The sequence below is a fragment of the Serinus canaria genome, chromosome 28 (assembly GCF_022539315.1).
Source record: "Serinus canaria isolate serCan28SL12 chromosome 28, serCan2020, whole genome shotgun sequence".
NCBI lineage: Eukaryota > Metazoa > Chordata > Aves > Passeriformes > Fringillidae > Serinus > Serinus canaria.
Window position 1 is genome coordinate 1,102,508 of NC_066341.1, and position 13,158 is coordinate 1,115,665.

General features: G+C 58.1%; 2 protein-coding genes across 7 annotated transcripts; both read left to right on the top strand.

The window, feature by feature from the left end:
- The first annotated feature begins 204 nt into the window (after positions 1–204).
- DUS3L (dihydrouridine synthase 3 like) lies at positions 205–7,508 on the top strand. 3 transcript variants are annotated; one of them, XM_050986157.1, is made up of 14 exons: positions 205–272; positions 732–1,026; positions 1,461–2,126; positions 2,217–2,321; positions 2,632–2,673; positions 2,766–2,918; positions 3,003–3,119; positions 3,412–3,477; positions 3,554–3,664; positions 4,572–4,668; positions 6,311–6,386; positions 6,662–6,850; positions 6,932–7,060; positions 7,336–7,508. In XM_050986157.1, the coding sequence occupies exons 1-14, from the start codon at positions 232–234 to the stop codon at positions 7,406–7,408; spliced, it is 2,160 nt and encodes a 719-aa protein (XP_050842114.1). In that variant the 5' UTR covers positions 205–231; the 3' UTR covers positions 7,409–7,508. The 3 variants fall into 3 exon arrangements, with proteins under 3 accessions (XP_050842114.1, XP_050842112.1, XP_050842113.1); XM_050986155.1 differs by having other exon boundaries at positions 1,461–2,321; XM_050986156.1 differs by lacking the exon at positions 3,412–3,477 and having other exon boundaries at positions 1,461–2,321.
- Positions 7,509–8,259: 751 nt separating this feature from the next.
- MPV17L2 (MPV17 mitochondrial inner membrane protein like 2) lies at positions 8,260–13,086 on the top strand. 4 transcript variants are annotated; one of them, XM_050986088.1, is made up of 6 exons: positions 8,260–8,325; positions 8,915–9,093; positions 9,996–10,166; positions 10,919–10,995; positions 11,097–11,225; positions 11,945–13,086. In XM_050986088.1, exons 2-6 carry the CDS (start codon positions 8,937–8,939, stop codon positions 12,005–12,007), a joined length of 597 nt encoding a protein of 198 aa, XP_050842045.1. In that variant the 5' UTR covers positions 8,260–8,325; positions 8,915–8,936; the 3' UTR covers positions 12,008–13,086. The 4 variants fall into 4 exon arrangements, with proteins under 4 accessions (XP_050842045.1, XP_050842047.1, XP_050842046.1 ...); XM_050986090.1 differs by having other exon boundaries at positions 8,267–8,325; positions 8,925–9,093; XM_050986089.1 differs by having other exon boundaries at positions 8,317–8,419; positions 8,925–9,093.
- The last annotated feature ends 72 nt before the right edge of the window (positions 13,087–13,158 follow it).

Here is a 13,158-nt window from a genome sequence, read left to right on the forward strand (position 1 = left end):
GCTGCACAACGGCCTTCTTTCCCTGCTCGGGCAACCCTGGCGCTCATGAGGGGGCTGTGGCAGCCCCTCAACAGGCCTCGGAGAGTATATGAACACCGCAAACAAAGACACGGACTCGGCCGCGGCTTCCGCCGCTGTGAGGGGAGGGCGCCTCAGCCGGGCCTTTTATACCGCGCGCGCCCGGTCACGTGGCCCCGCCCCGCCCCTGACGTCATCGCCGCGCGCGGCAGCATGGCAGCGGCGGCGCCCGGCGTGGCGCCGGTTCGAGCCCGGTGAGTGCGGGACCGGGACCTCGGCATCTCCTGAGCCCATTCCCCCGGGACGTGCCCCACCCCTCTGTAACCCCCCCAGAACGGGCTCGGTCCCTTCATAACCTTCTCTGGTGCGTGTCCGGTCCTAACATGAATTCCCCGGTACATTCCCGACCCCTCCATGACCCACCCCAGTACCTGCCGGTTCCATCATAAACCCCCCGGTACATTCCCGACCCGTCCATAAACCCACTGTTACCTGCCCGGTTCCGTCATAAACCCCACGGTACATTCCCGACCCCTCCATGACTCCCCCAGTACCTGCCCGTTCTTTCCACATCCCCCTCCCAGTACATTCCCAACTCCTCCCTCATCCCCCCAGCACATTCCCGACCTCTCCACACCCCCCCAGTCCATGCCCAGCCCCTCCTGCCCCGGTGCCCCGCCATAACACCCCCTCCTGACCCCCTTTCCCCGCAGGTTCCTCACCTCCAAGGAGCGGTTCCACGCCTACCTGCGGGCAGGGGGCGAGGAGGAGGAGGAGGAAAAGGAGGAGAAGAAGGAAAAGAAGGAAGAGGAGCAGGTCAGCGAACCCCCAGCCAAGAGAGTGAAGGCAGAGGAGCTCAGCCAGGATGGAGAAAGCCAAGGGAATGCTGGAGAGGAGGAGAAGGAGCGCCCGGAGGAGAAGAAGAGAGCCCGGGGGCAGAACAGGAGCCGGCCCTGCATGAAACCCACCTGCTACGAGCAGAGCAGGCTGTGCCCCTCGGTGACACAGGTGGGACACACAGCCCTGCTCTGCCTGGGCTAGGTGGGGTTTTGGGAAAGAATTCCTTCCTGTCAGGGTGGGCACGCCCTGGTACAGGGTGCCCAGAGCAGCTGTGGCTGTCCCTGGATCCCTGGCAGTGCCCAAGGCCAGGCTGGACAGGTGAGAGTTGCCCCTGCAGGTGGGACTGGATGGGATTTATGGTCCTTTCCAAGCCAAACCAGGCTGGAATTCCATAAGAACCAGCTGGGAGGGGGTGGCATGGGATGAGCCGAGTGTCACAAGTGAAGTGTCACCTTCCTTGAAATGTGTCCATCCCCTCCACCGTGTCCATCCCTCCCCCCTGGGACCAGGTGAGGTGATCCCTGGCCATCCCAGGTGAGGCTCAGAGCAGCCTGGGCCTTTCTGCTCCGTGCCCACCCCGCCCTGCTCCGTGCTGTCCCCAGGGCTGTGCCGGGCAGTGCCACTTCGGGCCGCGCTGCCGCTTCCTCCACGACGTGTCCCAGTACCTGGCGGCCAAACCTGCGGACCTGGGCCGGCGCTGCGTCCTCTTCGACACCTTCGGCCGCTGTCCCTACGGTGTCACCTGCCGCTTCGGCCAGGCCCACCTCGGGGACGGCCACCAGAACCTGGTGAACGCCGCCCTGGCGCGGCAGTGGGAGGGGAAGGTGCTGGTGAGGAACGGCCTCTCCAAGGAGCTGCAGCAGCAGCTGCGCAAGAGGAAATTCAGCTTCCACAAGGCCGAGGAGTTTCTGCGTGGGCTCCGTGCTGGGAAGGGAGGCAGAGCCACGGGGGGCTCCACGGAGGGGTCCAACTGCACTGATCACCAGGAGGGTCCGAGAGATGGCCTCGTGCTGCAGGAGCAGGGAGAAGATGCCAGAGCTGAGGATCTGCCGGGCTCCCGAGGGGCTGAGGGTGCTCCCAAACGTGGGGTCCTGCAGGGATCCAGAGGAGCTGAGGGTGCTGCCAACCCCGAGGTCCTGCAGAGCTCTCGAGGGGCTGAGAGTGCTGCCAAACCTGACACCCTTCTGAACCCTCAAGGAGCTGAAGGTGCTGCCAACCCTGAGGCTCTGCAGGGCTCCCGAGGAGCTGAGGATGCTCCCACCCCTGAGGTCCTGCAGAACTCCCAGAGGGCTGAGGGTGCTGCCAACCTTGACACCCTTCTGAACCCTCAAGGGGCTGAAGGTGCTGCCAACCCCGAGGTCCTGCAGAACTCCCAAGGGGCTGAGGGTGCTCCCTCCATCCCAACCCTGGGCCCGCTGACAGATGAAGACGTCACGAAGCTGCGGCCGTGTGAGAAGAAGAAGGTGAGAGTCCCTTGTGTCCTGACCCCGTGGAGGAGACTGTGCATGGAAAGATGGGGGAAAAACCCTTGGAGAGCATGGAAGGAATTCCTCCCTGTGAGGGTGGGGAGGGGCTGGGATGGAATTCCCAGAAAAGCTGTGGCTGCCTCATCCCTGGAAGTGTCCAGGGCCAGGCTGGACGGGGCTTGGAGCAGCCTGGGATGGTGGAAGGTGTCGCTGCCCAGAGCCAGGGCATGGAATTGGATGATCATCCTGTGATTCCATAAAAACCCTTGCAGCTCTGCTGACCTGCTCCTCCATCCCTGTTTTCCAGCTGGAAATCCAAGGCAAGCTCTACCTGGCTCCACTGACCACGGTAGGTTGGTAACTCCATCCTTGTGCCGAAGCTCTCTGCGGGCAGGGCTGGAACAGAGCAGATCCCCTGACAATCCCTGCTGTCCCTGGCAGTGTGGAAACCTCCCTTTCCGACGGATCTGCAAACGTTTCGGAGCAGATGTCACCTGTGGGGAGATGGCTGTGTGCACCAACCTGCTCCAGGGCCAGTCCTCCGAGTGGGCTCTGCTCAAACGCCACCACACCGAGGACATCTTCGGGGTGCAGGTGAGGGTTCCCACCCCACCACGGGCTCACTGCCCAGGGGAAAAGCTGCCTCTGGAACTCAGGGAAGCTCTTTCCCTCTGGCAGCTGGAGGGAGCCTTCCCAGACACCATGACCAAGTGTGCAGAGCTCCTGAACAGGACGATCGACGTGGATTTTGTTGACATCAACGTCGGGTGTCCCATCGACCTGGTCTACAAGAAGGTGAGAAGTTCTGTGGTGTGTTTTCCTTCCGTGAATCCCTGTCTTCACCCTCTGCTGCCTGATTGCTCTTTCCAGCCTGATCCAGAGCTCCCAGCTCATTTCTGATCTCAGTGAGAAGGGGAATGAGCTGCTCAAGGAGCAGGGAATGGCTGCCTCTGCCTGGCGGGATTTGGGAGGGAAAAGCACTCTGGAGTATTTTTGGTTGAAGGATCCACTTTCTCCAAACTCTGAGATGCCCCAGGGAGTCTCCACTGTGTGAGGAAGGTCCTGAGGTCCGTGTTTTGTCCCTCAGGGAGGAGGCTGTGCTCTGATGACTCGCTCCAACAAGTTCGAGCAGATCGTCCGCGGGATGAACTCGGTGAGTCCGAGCTCCTGGAGCTGAGCTGAGCTGATGGAGCCCAGTCCAGCCTGGCCTCATCTCCCCTCCCCTGCAGGTGCTGGATGTCCCACTGACGGTGAAGATCCGCACTGGGGTGCAGGAGAAGGTCAACGTGGCTCACAAAATCATCCCCAGGATCCGGGAGTGGGGCGCGTCCATGGTCACGGTACGGGGACAGAGGTGTGGCCTTGGTGGCTGGGAGTTCTGCCTGGAGATCAGATGGGGTGACCTGCCCCTGCCCTTTGGTGTCCTCTGCTTCTAAAGGAGGAAGATTCAGGTGCAGAGGGTGTTCTCCTCTCTGCTCCTGAGCCTTGGCTCCATGATCGTGGAATCCCAGAATGGTTTGGGAAGGGACCATCCCTGGGTGCGTTTAACAAAGCCTGGACGTGGCACTGGGGGCCAGGGCTCAGCTGAGCTCTTGGGGCTGGGTTGGACTCAATGATCTTGAAGGTCTCTTCCAACCTGGTCATTCTGTGAATTCTGTAAATCCAGAGGTGGATCCCAAGGGATCCCTTACCCAGCTGTGCTCTGTCAGCACCCCTCGATCCTGAGGTTGATCCCAAGGTTGATCCCAAGGTTGATCCCAAGGTGCCAGGGCTCAATTGAGCTGTTGGGGCTGAGTTGGACTCAATGATCCTGAAGGTCTCTTTCAACCCAGTGATTCTGTAAATTCTGTGAATCCAGAGGTGGATCCCAAGGGATCCCTTACCCAGCTCTGCTCTCACCACCCACCAATCCCAAGGTTGATCCCAAGCTCGATCCTAAGGTGCCAGGGCTCAGCTGAGCTGTTGGGGCTGGGTTGGACTCAATGATCTTGAAGGTCTCTTCCAACCTGGTCATTCTGTGAATTCTGTAAATCCAGAGGTAAATCCCAAGGGATTCCTTACCCAGCTCTGCTCTCAGCACCCACCAATCCCGAGGTCGATCCCGAGGTCAGTCCCGAAGCTGATCCTGAGGCCGATCCTGAAGCCCATCCCAAGCCCATCCAAGGCCCATCCCAAGGCCCATGCCAAGGCTCCCTTCCCCACGCTGGTGCCCCTGCCATGCAGCAGCTGTCCCTGCTCTCTCCACAGCTGCACGGGCGCTCCCGGGAGCAGCGCTACACGCGGAGCGCCGACTGGGCTTACATCGCCGAGTGCGCCCGCCTGGCCAGCCCCATGCCTCTCTTCGGTACGTGGGGCTTCCCTGGGCACTCCTTTCCTTCCAAATCCCTTCCCAATGGGGGCAGAGAGCGTGTTCCTGTGGGGTTCACATCCTCTGAACCTGAGAGAAGCAGAGAAATGAAAGATTGGAACAATTCTGATCTCATTCGTTGCTGCTGTGTTTGTGCCAGAGCAGAATGTGATGTGGGGATTGTTTACCCAGGGTGATGGTGCTCAGGTTCCTTGGCCTGCCAGGAAATATCCCCACATTTCTCCTCACAGAGAGCAGCAAGGCACAGTTCCTCCCAAAAATATTCCTGGATTTCACATTCTCTGAACCTCAGAGAAAGGAAAAACAATTCTTCTCTCATTTTCTGTGCCAGAGTGTCAGGACTGTCAGCACAGGCAGGAGACGCTGGGCAGGCTCAGTTTGGGTGCAATGGGATATTATAGAATAAATGGTGTCATAAAGTCATTAATTACCTGCTGATATCCATGGACTCCTCCTCATCATCCTCCCTGCCACGGGGGTTACAATTCTGTTCCCAAGGATGCTTGGCATGGGGAAAAGGTTGGAGCATCCCTGGTTTGTATTTGCTGGGTCCCTCGTGGCAGGAAGGAAGGAAGGAGGAATCTGACTCCGTGTTCTTAGAAGGCTGATTTGTTATTTTATGATACTATTTTATATTAGAGAATAAATACTATTTATATATATATAATATAATATACTTTTTATTTTTATATATATTATATATATATACTTTATATATAGATAATATATATAAAGTATATTATATATTAAAAAATAAAAAATCTATATATATTATATATAAAAAGTAGTATATAATACAATATGACTTTTTATTTTATATATACTTTTATATATATATAATATAAGATACTTTTTATATATATGTATACATACACTTTATTATATTATAATATAAAGTGTATTATATTATATATATAAAAATTATATATATATAATATAATACCTTTATATATATATATATATATATATATATTATACATACACTTTATTTTTTAATATATATATATACACATACTATATTCTTTATATACTAAAGAACACAGAAAGGATACTTACAGAAGACTAAAAAAAATAATAATAATAAAAAACTCCTGACTCTCTCCAGCACAGCCTGACCCTGATTGGCCAATGAGTCAAAACAATTCCCATGAAACAATTCCCCTGTTGGATAAACAATCTCCAGCCACCTTCCAAAGCAGCAAAGCACAGGGGAAGCAATGAGATAATGATTGTTTTCCTTTTTCTCTGAGGCCCCTCAGCTTCCCAGGAGAGAAATCCTGGGCGAGGGGATTTTTCAGGAAGTGTGGATGGCACACCTGGTGCTGCTGATGTGCTGCCAGAGGGAAGGGGCACCAACCCCTTGGGTTTTAAAGGGGTTTTTTTTTGGATTTTGTGTCACAAAATCCCTAAACCTTCAGGGAAAGAGGAGAAGAGAGGAGAAGGCTCCTTTTTCCCTTGTCAGGAACATCCCTGGGGATCCAGAGCAGGAGCCTCTTGGGACCATCTGGCTCCAGGACCTTGTGTCCAGTTTGAGTTTTATCCCATGCCTGCATTAGCTCACTTTGACTTGTCCTCAGGGCTCTCTCTGACCTCTGCCTTCTCCCTCCTTTCTGGGCAGGAAATGGGGATATTTTGTCCTACGAAGATGCAAATCGAGCCATGCAGATGGGAGTTTCTGGAATCATGATTGCAAGGCAAGTGCCTGTGTTTCTGTCAGCTCTGGTGGTTCAAGAGGGAGGAAAAAAATAAAAATAAAAAGGATTTAAAAAATCCCTAAACAAACCCAAAGCATGGAATTTCCTCTCAGTGAAACCACCCTGAAAATTGGTGAAATCAGTTTGTAGCAGCTGGAGCTTCTTGTTGGGATGGAAAAGAAGATTTGAAGCAGAAACCAGTGCTGGGAAGTGTCTCAAATCAGGAGCATCCATGGTGGGAATAACAAATTTGTTTTGTTTTGTTTTGTCTGCAGAGGGGCACTCATCAAACCCTGGCTTTTCACGGAAATCAAGGAGCAGAGACACTGGGACATCTCCTCCAGGGAGAGGTTGGACATCCTCAAGGACTTCACCAACTACGGCCTGGAGCACTGGGGGTCAGACACCCAGGGAGTGGAGAAAACCAGGAAATTCCTGCTGGAGTGGCTCTCCTTCCTGTGCAGGTGATGCTGCCCGGCCAGGAGGACCTTTAAACAGTAATTAATGAATTAATGAACCTTAGCACTCGTTTCGTTTCGCTCCAGGTACATCCCAGTGGGGTTGTTGGAGCACCTGCCTCAGAAAATCAACGAGCGGCCGCCCTATTACCTGGGCAGGGACTACCTGGAGACCCTCATGGCCAGCCAGAACGTGGATGATTGGATCAAAATAAGGTCAGGAAGCTTCAAATTTCACTCCAGGTGCTCAAAAGGGAGCTGGCAGAGCCCCTGTAGGGCCACAGGGTCGTTTGACAGCTGGGCTCTGAGCACTGACCCCTCCCTGGGTTTGGTTTTTTTGTTGTCTTTGTTCCCTGGCAGTGCCCAAGGCCAGGCTGGACAGGGCTGGGAGCAGCCTGGGACAGTGGGAGGTGTCCCTGCCCATGGCAGGGCTGGCACTGGGTGGGCTTTGAGGTCTCTGGATTAATTCTGTGATTGATTCTTTCTCCCAGTGAGCTGCTCCTGGGCCCCGTCCCGCCCAGCTTCACCTTCCTGCCAAAGCACAAGGCCAATTCCTACAGGTAGGGCTGGCCTGGCCCTGGCCCTCGGCGTCAGGAGGAGTTTGGATGGGCTGAGAGGAGGAGCAGGGCTCCTGGCAGTTGGAATAAAGCTGATGTTTTTAGAAGCTGGAGTGTTTTTTGCCTTCCTGCCTGCCCCACGCCAATCCTGGCAGACAAACCCCTGATAGCGAGGGGATCTTTGCCTGCAGAGCTGTCCCACATCGCTGAGAAAGAGACTCAGTCCCCACCAGGGTGTCCTGGGGAGTGACAAACCCCCAGGACAAAGGAGCAGCAACGTCCCCCCAGCCCTTCTGCTGTCCCCCACAACCAAGGTGACATAGAGCTGGTGTTCAAGCTCCAAAGAGGAGCCTCTCAAAGAATTCTGAAGGCTCTGGGGACAGCCTGGAAGGTCTCAGCAGCATCCCCACACCTGGGGGACACCAGTGGCACCAGCAGAGTGGGGAGAGCGATGGTCCCAGCACTGCTGACACCCATCGTGGCCACCTCCACGGGCCACCACAGCTCCCCTGCCACCCTGCTGCCCCCAAACCGAGGTGCCAGGGGCAGGGCAGGGCTGGGGTAGCGCGAGGATCCCCTGGACCGTCCCCAGCTAGCCCCACCACTAGCCCCTGGGCGAGCTCTGCCCCGGTAGGTGTCATGGCGGCCTCCTTTGCCTCGGTAGCTGTCATGGCGGCCTCCTTTGCCTCGGTAGCTGTCATGGCGGCCTCCTGTGCCTCGGTAGCTGCCATGGCGGCCTCCTTTGCCTCGGTAGCTGTCATGGCGGCCTCCTGTGCCTCGGTAGCTGTCATGGCGGCCTCCTTTGCCTCGGTAGCTGTCATGGCAGCCTCCTGTGCCTCGGTAGCTGCCATGGTGGGGCGGAAGCGGAAGTCGTTGATGTCATGTGACCCTCGCCGGTTCCCGTGCGGGTGGCGGTAACGCCCGGTAGGGGCGGGGGGGGCGCGGGGGGAACCGGGAGGAGCCGGAGGCACCGGGAGCCGGGGGGGTGTCCGGGAAGGGGCGCTGGGGACCCAGCGGGGTGAGTGGAGGGGTCCAGAGATACCGGGGGTGAGCGGGGGGCAGGCAGCGGGGCGGGATGGGGGGAACTGGGAGCACTGGGGGGAACTGGGAGCACTGGGGGATGGCAGAGGGGTCCGGGGTGTGGAGCAGTGGGGGCACTGGGAAGGGGTGGCAGGGGTAACTGGGACACGCAGAGGGGAGAACTGGGGGGCACAGGGGCACTGGGAGGGTACCCAGTCCTGAACTGGGGGTGCAGAGGAACTGGGGACAGTACCAGGCCTGGACTGGGAGGGCACCCAGGCCCAAACTGGGAGAGCTGGGGGGCACAGGGAGGGTATCCAGGCCCAAACTGGGAGGGTGCAGGTGAACTAGGCATGGTACCAGGCTCAAACTGGGAGGGCACCCTGGGCCAAACTGGGAGAGCTGTACCCAGCTCTGAACTGGGGGCCACTGGGGGGTCCCCAGGCCCTTCCCGGGGGGCCCAGCAGTGACTCTGGGGCCGTCCCGGTGCCAGGCCGTGCCAGGCCGTGCCCAGGATGCTGCTGCGCTCCTGGCGCTCGCTGTTCACGGGCCGGCTGCTGCTCCTCACCAACACCGTCAGCTGCGGGGGGCTGCTGGCTGCCGGGGACTGCCTGCACCAGGAGTGGCACCGCCGCAAGCACCCCCAGAGCCAGCTGCAGCTGGGACGCACTGGTGAGAGCTGGGCTGGGGAATCCCACTGGGAGGGGCACTGGTGGCACTGGGAGGGGCACTGGTGGCACTGGGATGGGATGGGCAAATCCCAGTGTCTCGAGGCACGGATGGCAGGGACACCTCTCACCATCCTGCTGCTCCAAACCCCAGCCTGGGGCACTTCTGGGGCACTTCCAGAACTCCAGGGCCAGCCAGGAAATCCATCCCTTCCCTCAGAGGGAGGAATTCCTCCCCAAAATGCCTTCATGGCTATTCCCTGATCTCCATCCCAAATCTCCTGAACCGTTCCTGGCATCCATCCCAGGCTCCAGGGCAGGGGGAAATCCAAAATGCCCTCATGGACACTTCCAAGGATCCAGGGCCAGCCAGGAAATCCATCCCTGCCCTCCCAGGGAGGAATTCCTCCCCAAATACCTTCATGGCATTTCCCTGCTCTCCATCCCAAACCCCTGAACCTTTCCCTGATCTCCATCCCAAATCCCAGAACCTTTCCCTGATCTCCATCCCAAATCCCAGAACCTTTCCCTGATCCCCAGAACCTTTCCCTGATCTCCATCCCAATTCCCAGAACCTTTCCCTGCTCTCCATCCCAGAACCTTTCCCTGCTCTCCATCCCAATTCCCAGAACCTTTCCCTGCTCTCCATCCCAATTCCCTGAACCTTTCCCTGCTCTCCATCCCAAACCCCTGAACCTTTCCCTGATCCCCAGAACCTTTCCCTGATCTCCATCCCAGAACCTTTCCCTGCTCTCCATCCCAAACCCCTGAACCTTTCCTGGCATCCATCCCGGGCTCCGGGGCCATCCAGCACCTCCATCCCCCCCCATCCCAGGCAGGAGCTCCCCCCCAGGTGCCCTCCTGTCCCCTCCTGGCCGTGCCAGCCCGCTGTCACTGTCATTGCAGGCAGGATGTTTGTGGTGGGCTGCAGCCTGGGCCCCCTGATGCATTTCTGGTACCTGTGGCTGGACCGAGCCTTCCCGGCGCGGGGCGTGCGCTGCCTGCGCACCGTGCTCAAGAAGGTGCTGATAGATCAGCTGGTGGCATCGCCCACCATGGGAGCCTGGTACTTCATGGGTACGTGGGGGCCTCGGGGGTCACTGGTGAGACCCCAAAATCCCAGCCCAGCAGCTGCTGGTGGTGCTGAGGGGTTTTGGGTTGGGTGGGTTCGGGTGCTGCGGTGGGTGAGGGTGTGGGTCTGGGTGAGCCTGGTGAGGGGCGTGGGCAGGTTCTGCTCACAGCTCAGAGGGCAAAGGCACCGCTGCAGCTCTGGCAGGGCTGGGATGGAGCCATTCCCGGGGGGAATTCAGGGCCCAGCTCCCTCTGGGAGAAGGAATTTCCATGATCTCCATCCCACATCCCTGAACCTTTCCTGGGATCCATCCCAAAGCCCTGAACCTTTCCTGGGATCCATCCCAAAGCCCCAGAACCTTTCCTGGGATCCATCCCAAACCCCCAGAACCTTTCCAAACCCCCAGAACTTTTCCCTGCTATTCATCCCAAATCCCTGAATCTTTCCAAACCCCCTGAACCTTTCCTGATCTCCATCCCAAACTCCCTGAACCTTTCCCTGATCCCAAACCCCCTGAACCTTTCCTGATCTCCATCCCACATCCCAGAACCTTTCCCTGCTCTCCATCCCACTCCCTGGCACAGCCCCACCCGTTCCTGTCCCTTCCCTTTCACTTTCCATTTCCCGGCCCTCCCTCCTGTGGGTGCTGCCGGCGCTGCCCTCCCCACCCACACTGGGAGGGGTCTGGGGCCTTTCCCACCCCAATTCCCACCCCAATTCCCACCCCAATTCCCACCGGCCCCTCCTGTCCCCGCAGCCATCGGCACCCTGGAGGGCCAATCTCTGCGGGAGAGCTGGGACGAGCTGAAGGAGAAATTTTGGGAATTGTACAAGGTGAGTCCCTGCCCGGGCTGTCCCCTCTGTCCTGCTGGGAGCCGTGGGCAGCCCCCAGCTGCTCCCTGTCCCCTCCCTGTCCCCTCCCTGTCCCCTCCCAGGCCGACTGGAGCGTGTGGCCGGCGGCGCAGATCCTCAACTTCCTCTTCGTGCCACCCCCGTACCGCGTGGCCTATGTCAACGTGGTGACCCTGGGCTGGGACACCTACCTGTCCTACCTCAAACACCGGGTGAGCCCCTGCCAGCCCCAGGAACTCACAGAATCCCCAGGATGCCCAGGATGCCCTCCCTGCAGTGCCCAGCTCAGGGACAGGGTGCCCCCCTGCAGTGCCCAGCTCAGGGACAGGATGCCCTCCCTGCTCCACTGCAGTGCCCAGCTCAGGGTCAGGGTGCCCCCTGCAGTGCCCAGCAGAGGGTCAGGATGCCTCCCCCTGCAGTGCCCAGCACAGGGTCAGTGTGCCCCCTGCAGTGCCCAGCACAGGGTCAGGATGCCTCCCTGCAGTGCCCAGCACAGGGACAGGATGCCCTCCCTGCAGTGCCCAGCACAGTGTCAGGATGCCCTCCCTGTTCCTGGGCAGTGCCCAGCACAGGGTCAGGGTGCCCCCTGCAGTGCCCATCAGACGGTCAGGGTGCCCCCCTGCAGTGCCCAGCACAGGGTCAGGATGCCCTCCATGTTCCTGGGCAGTGCCCAGCTCAGGGTCAGGATGCCCTCCATGCAGTGCCCAGCACAGGGGTAGGATGCCCTCCCTGCTCCTGGGCAGTGCCCAGCACTGGGACAGGGTGCCCCCCTGCAGTGCCCAGCTCAGGGTCAGGGTGCCCCCTGCAGTGCCCAGCAGAGGGTCAGGGTGCCCCCCTGCAGTGCCCAGCAGAGGGTCAGTGTGCCCCTGCAGTGCCCAGCAGAGGGTCAGGGTGCCCCTGCAGTGCCCAGCTCACCGTGGGTGTTTTGCAGCCCCCCAGCCCCGGGCAGAGCCAGGAGCCGCCGCGGCAGAGCCAGAGCAGCGCCGGGGCCTAGAGAGGCACGAGGCCATCCCAGAGCACCCTGCAGATGGACTCAGATGGATTCCCATGGATTTCTGGGCTTGGTGCAGCGCCCCAGCTGAGGGAGGGCACGGCCAGAGCCAGCCCCACCACGTGCCTGCTGCTGATTAACTCATCTGCTAATTACAGCCCCGGCTCGGGGTTGTAACAATCTCTTGTGGCAGGAGAAGCTGTGAAGTGATTTCTTCTGGGATTTGCCCGCAGAGCCCGGGGTGAGGAGGAGCTGCTGCAGCCCCTGGGAAGGGGCCTGGCTGGATTTGTTCCCTTGCTGCTCCTCCAGCCACCTGGATCCCCACCAAGTAGAAATTGGGAAGGAATTCTTCCCGGTGAGGGCTGGAATGGAATTCCCAGAGCAGCTGTGGCTGCCCCTGGATCCCGGCTGGAGCAGCCTGGGATGGTGGAAGAGGTGGGAAGGGATGGGATTGAAGGTCATTCCAACCCAAACCCGCTCTGGCTGCTCCTCACTCCTTCCCCTCCTGCTTTTCCTCTCCCAGCTCAGGGATAAAATCACAAGGATAAATTCACTCCACTCCCCCCCGAGCTGCCTCAGCTCCCGATTCCCCCCCGGCTCGGGCGGGGGCTGCAGCCACCTGGATCCTCTATAAATAGGGATGTGATTGCAGCCACCAGCTCTGCAGAGCTCGGGAGGCAGGAGAAGGGGTTGGAGCCAAATTTGGGCAGGGTTTGGGCCACCCCATCCCTCTGCTCCCAGCCCTGGGCTAGCTGGACACTCCCTGCATAACCCCCGAGAGCTGAATTATTTCCAGTGTCAATGAGAATTGCCTGAATGGGGTTTTTTTGGGGTTTTTAATTTGATTTTTTAAAGCTGTGCCTTAATGCTCTGCCCCGGTCCCTGCTGTCACATACCCAGGGGGGACTCAGCTCCTCCCTCAGCAGCAGCAGGAGCCATTTGGGGGATGATAATTTAACAAAAAAAAAAATCTGATTAATTTTGCTCCTCTCTCCGGTAACTCAGGGACCCCCGAGGAACTTCTGATCAGCATTGGTTTATTTCTTCACAACATTTCTTTTAATACAGTGATTTTTAGGAAATTGTACTCTTTTTTTGACACTTTTGACATTTGTACAGTACAGTGTAACTCTTCCATAAGTAAACTTCACAAA

What these genes read in the sequence shown, in the direction of transcription:
- DUS3L (XM_050986155.1), top strand. Translation starts at nt 232, where the DNA reads ATGGCAGCGGCGGCGCCCGGCGTGGCGCCGGTTCGAGCCCG. An exon ending in TCTGGAATCATGATTGCAAG is followed by an intron (nt 6,387 to 6,661) that starts GCAAGTGCCTGT and finishes TTTTGTCTGCAG; the next exon opens with AGGGGCACTCATCAAACCCT. An exon ending in TGGCTCTCCTTCCTGTGCAG is followed by an intron (nt 6,851 to 6,931) that starts GTGATGCTGCCC and finishes GTTTCGCTCCAG; the next exon opens with GTACATCCCAGTGGGGTTGT.
- MPV17L2 (XM_050986088.1), top strand. Translation starts at nt 8,937, where the DNA reads ATGCTGCTGCGCTCCTGGCGCTCGCTGTTCACGGGCCGGCTGCTGCTC. An exon ending in AATTTTGGGAATTGTACAAG is followed by an intron (nt 10,996 to 11,096) that starts GTGAGTCCCTGC and finishes GTCCCCTCCCAG; the next exon opens with GCCGACTGGAGCGTGTGGCC. An exon ending in TGTCCTACCTCAAACACCGG is followed by an intron (nt 11,226 to 11,944) that starts GTGAGCCCCTGC and finishes GGTGTTTTGCAG; the next exon opens with CCCCCCAGCCCCGGGCAGAG.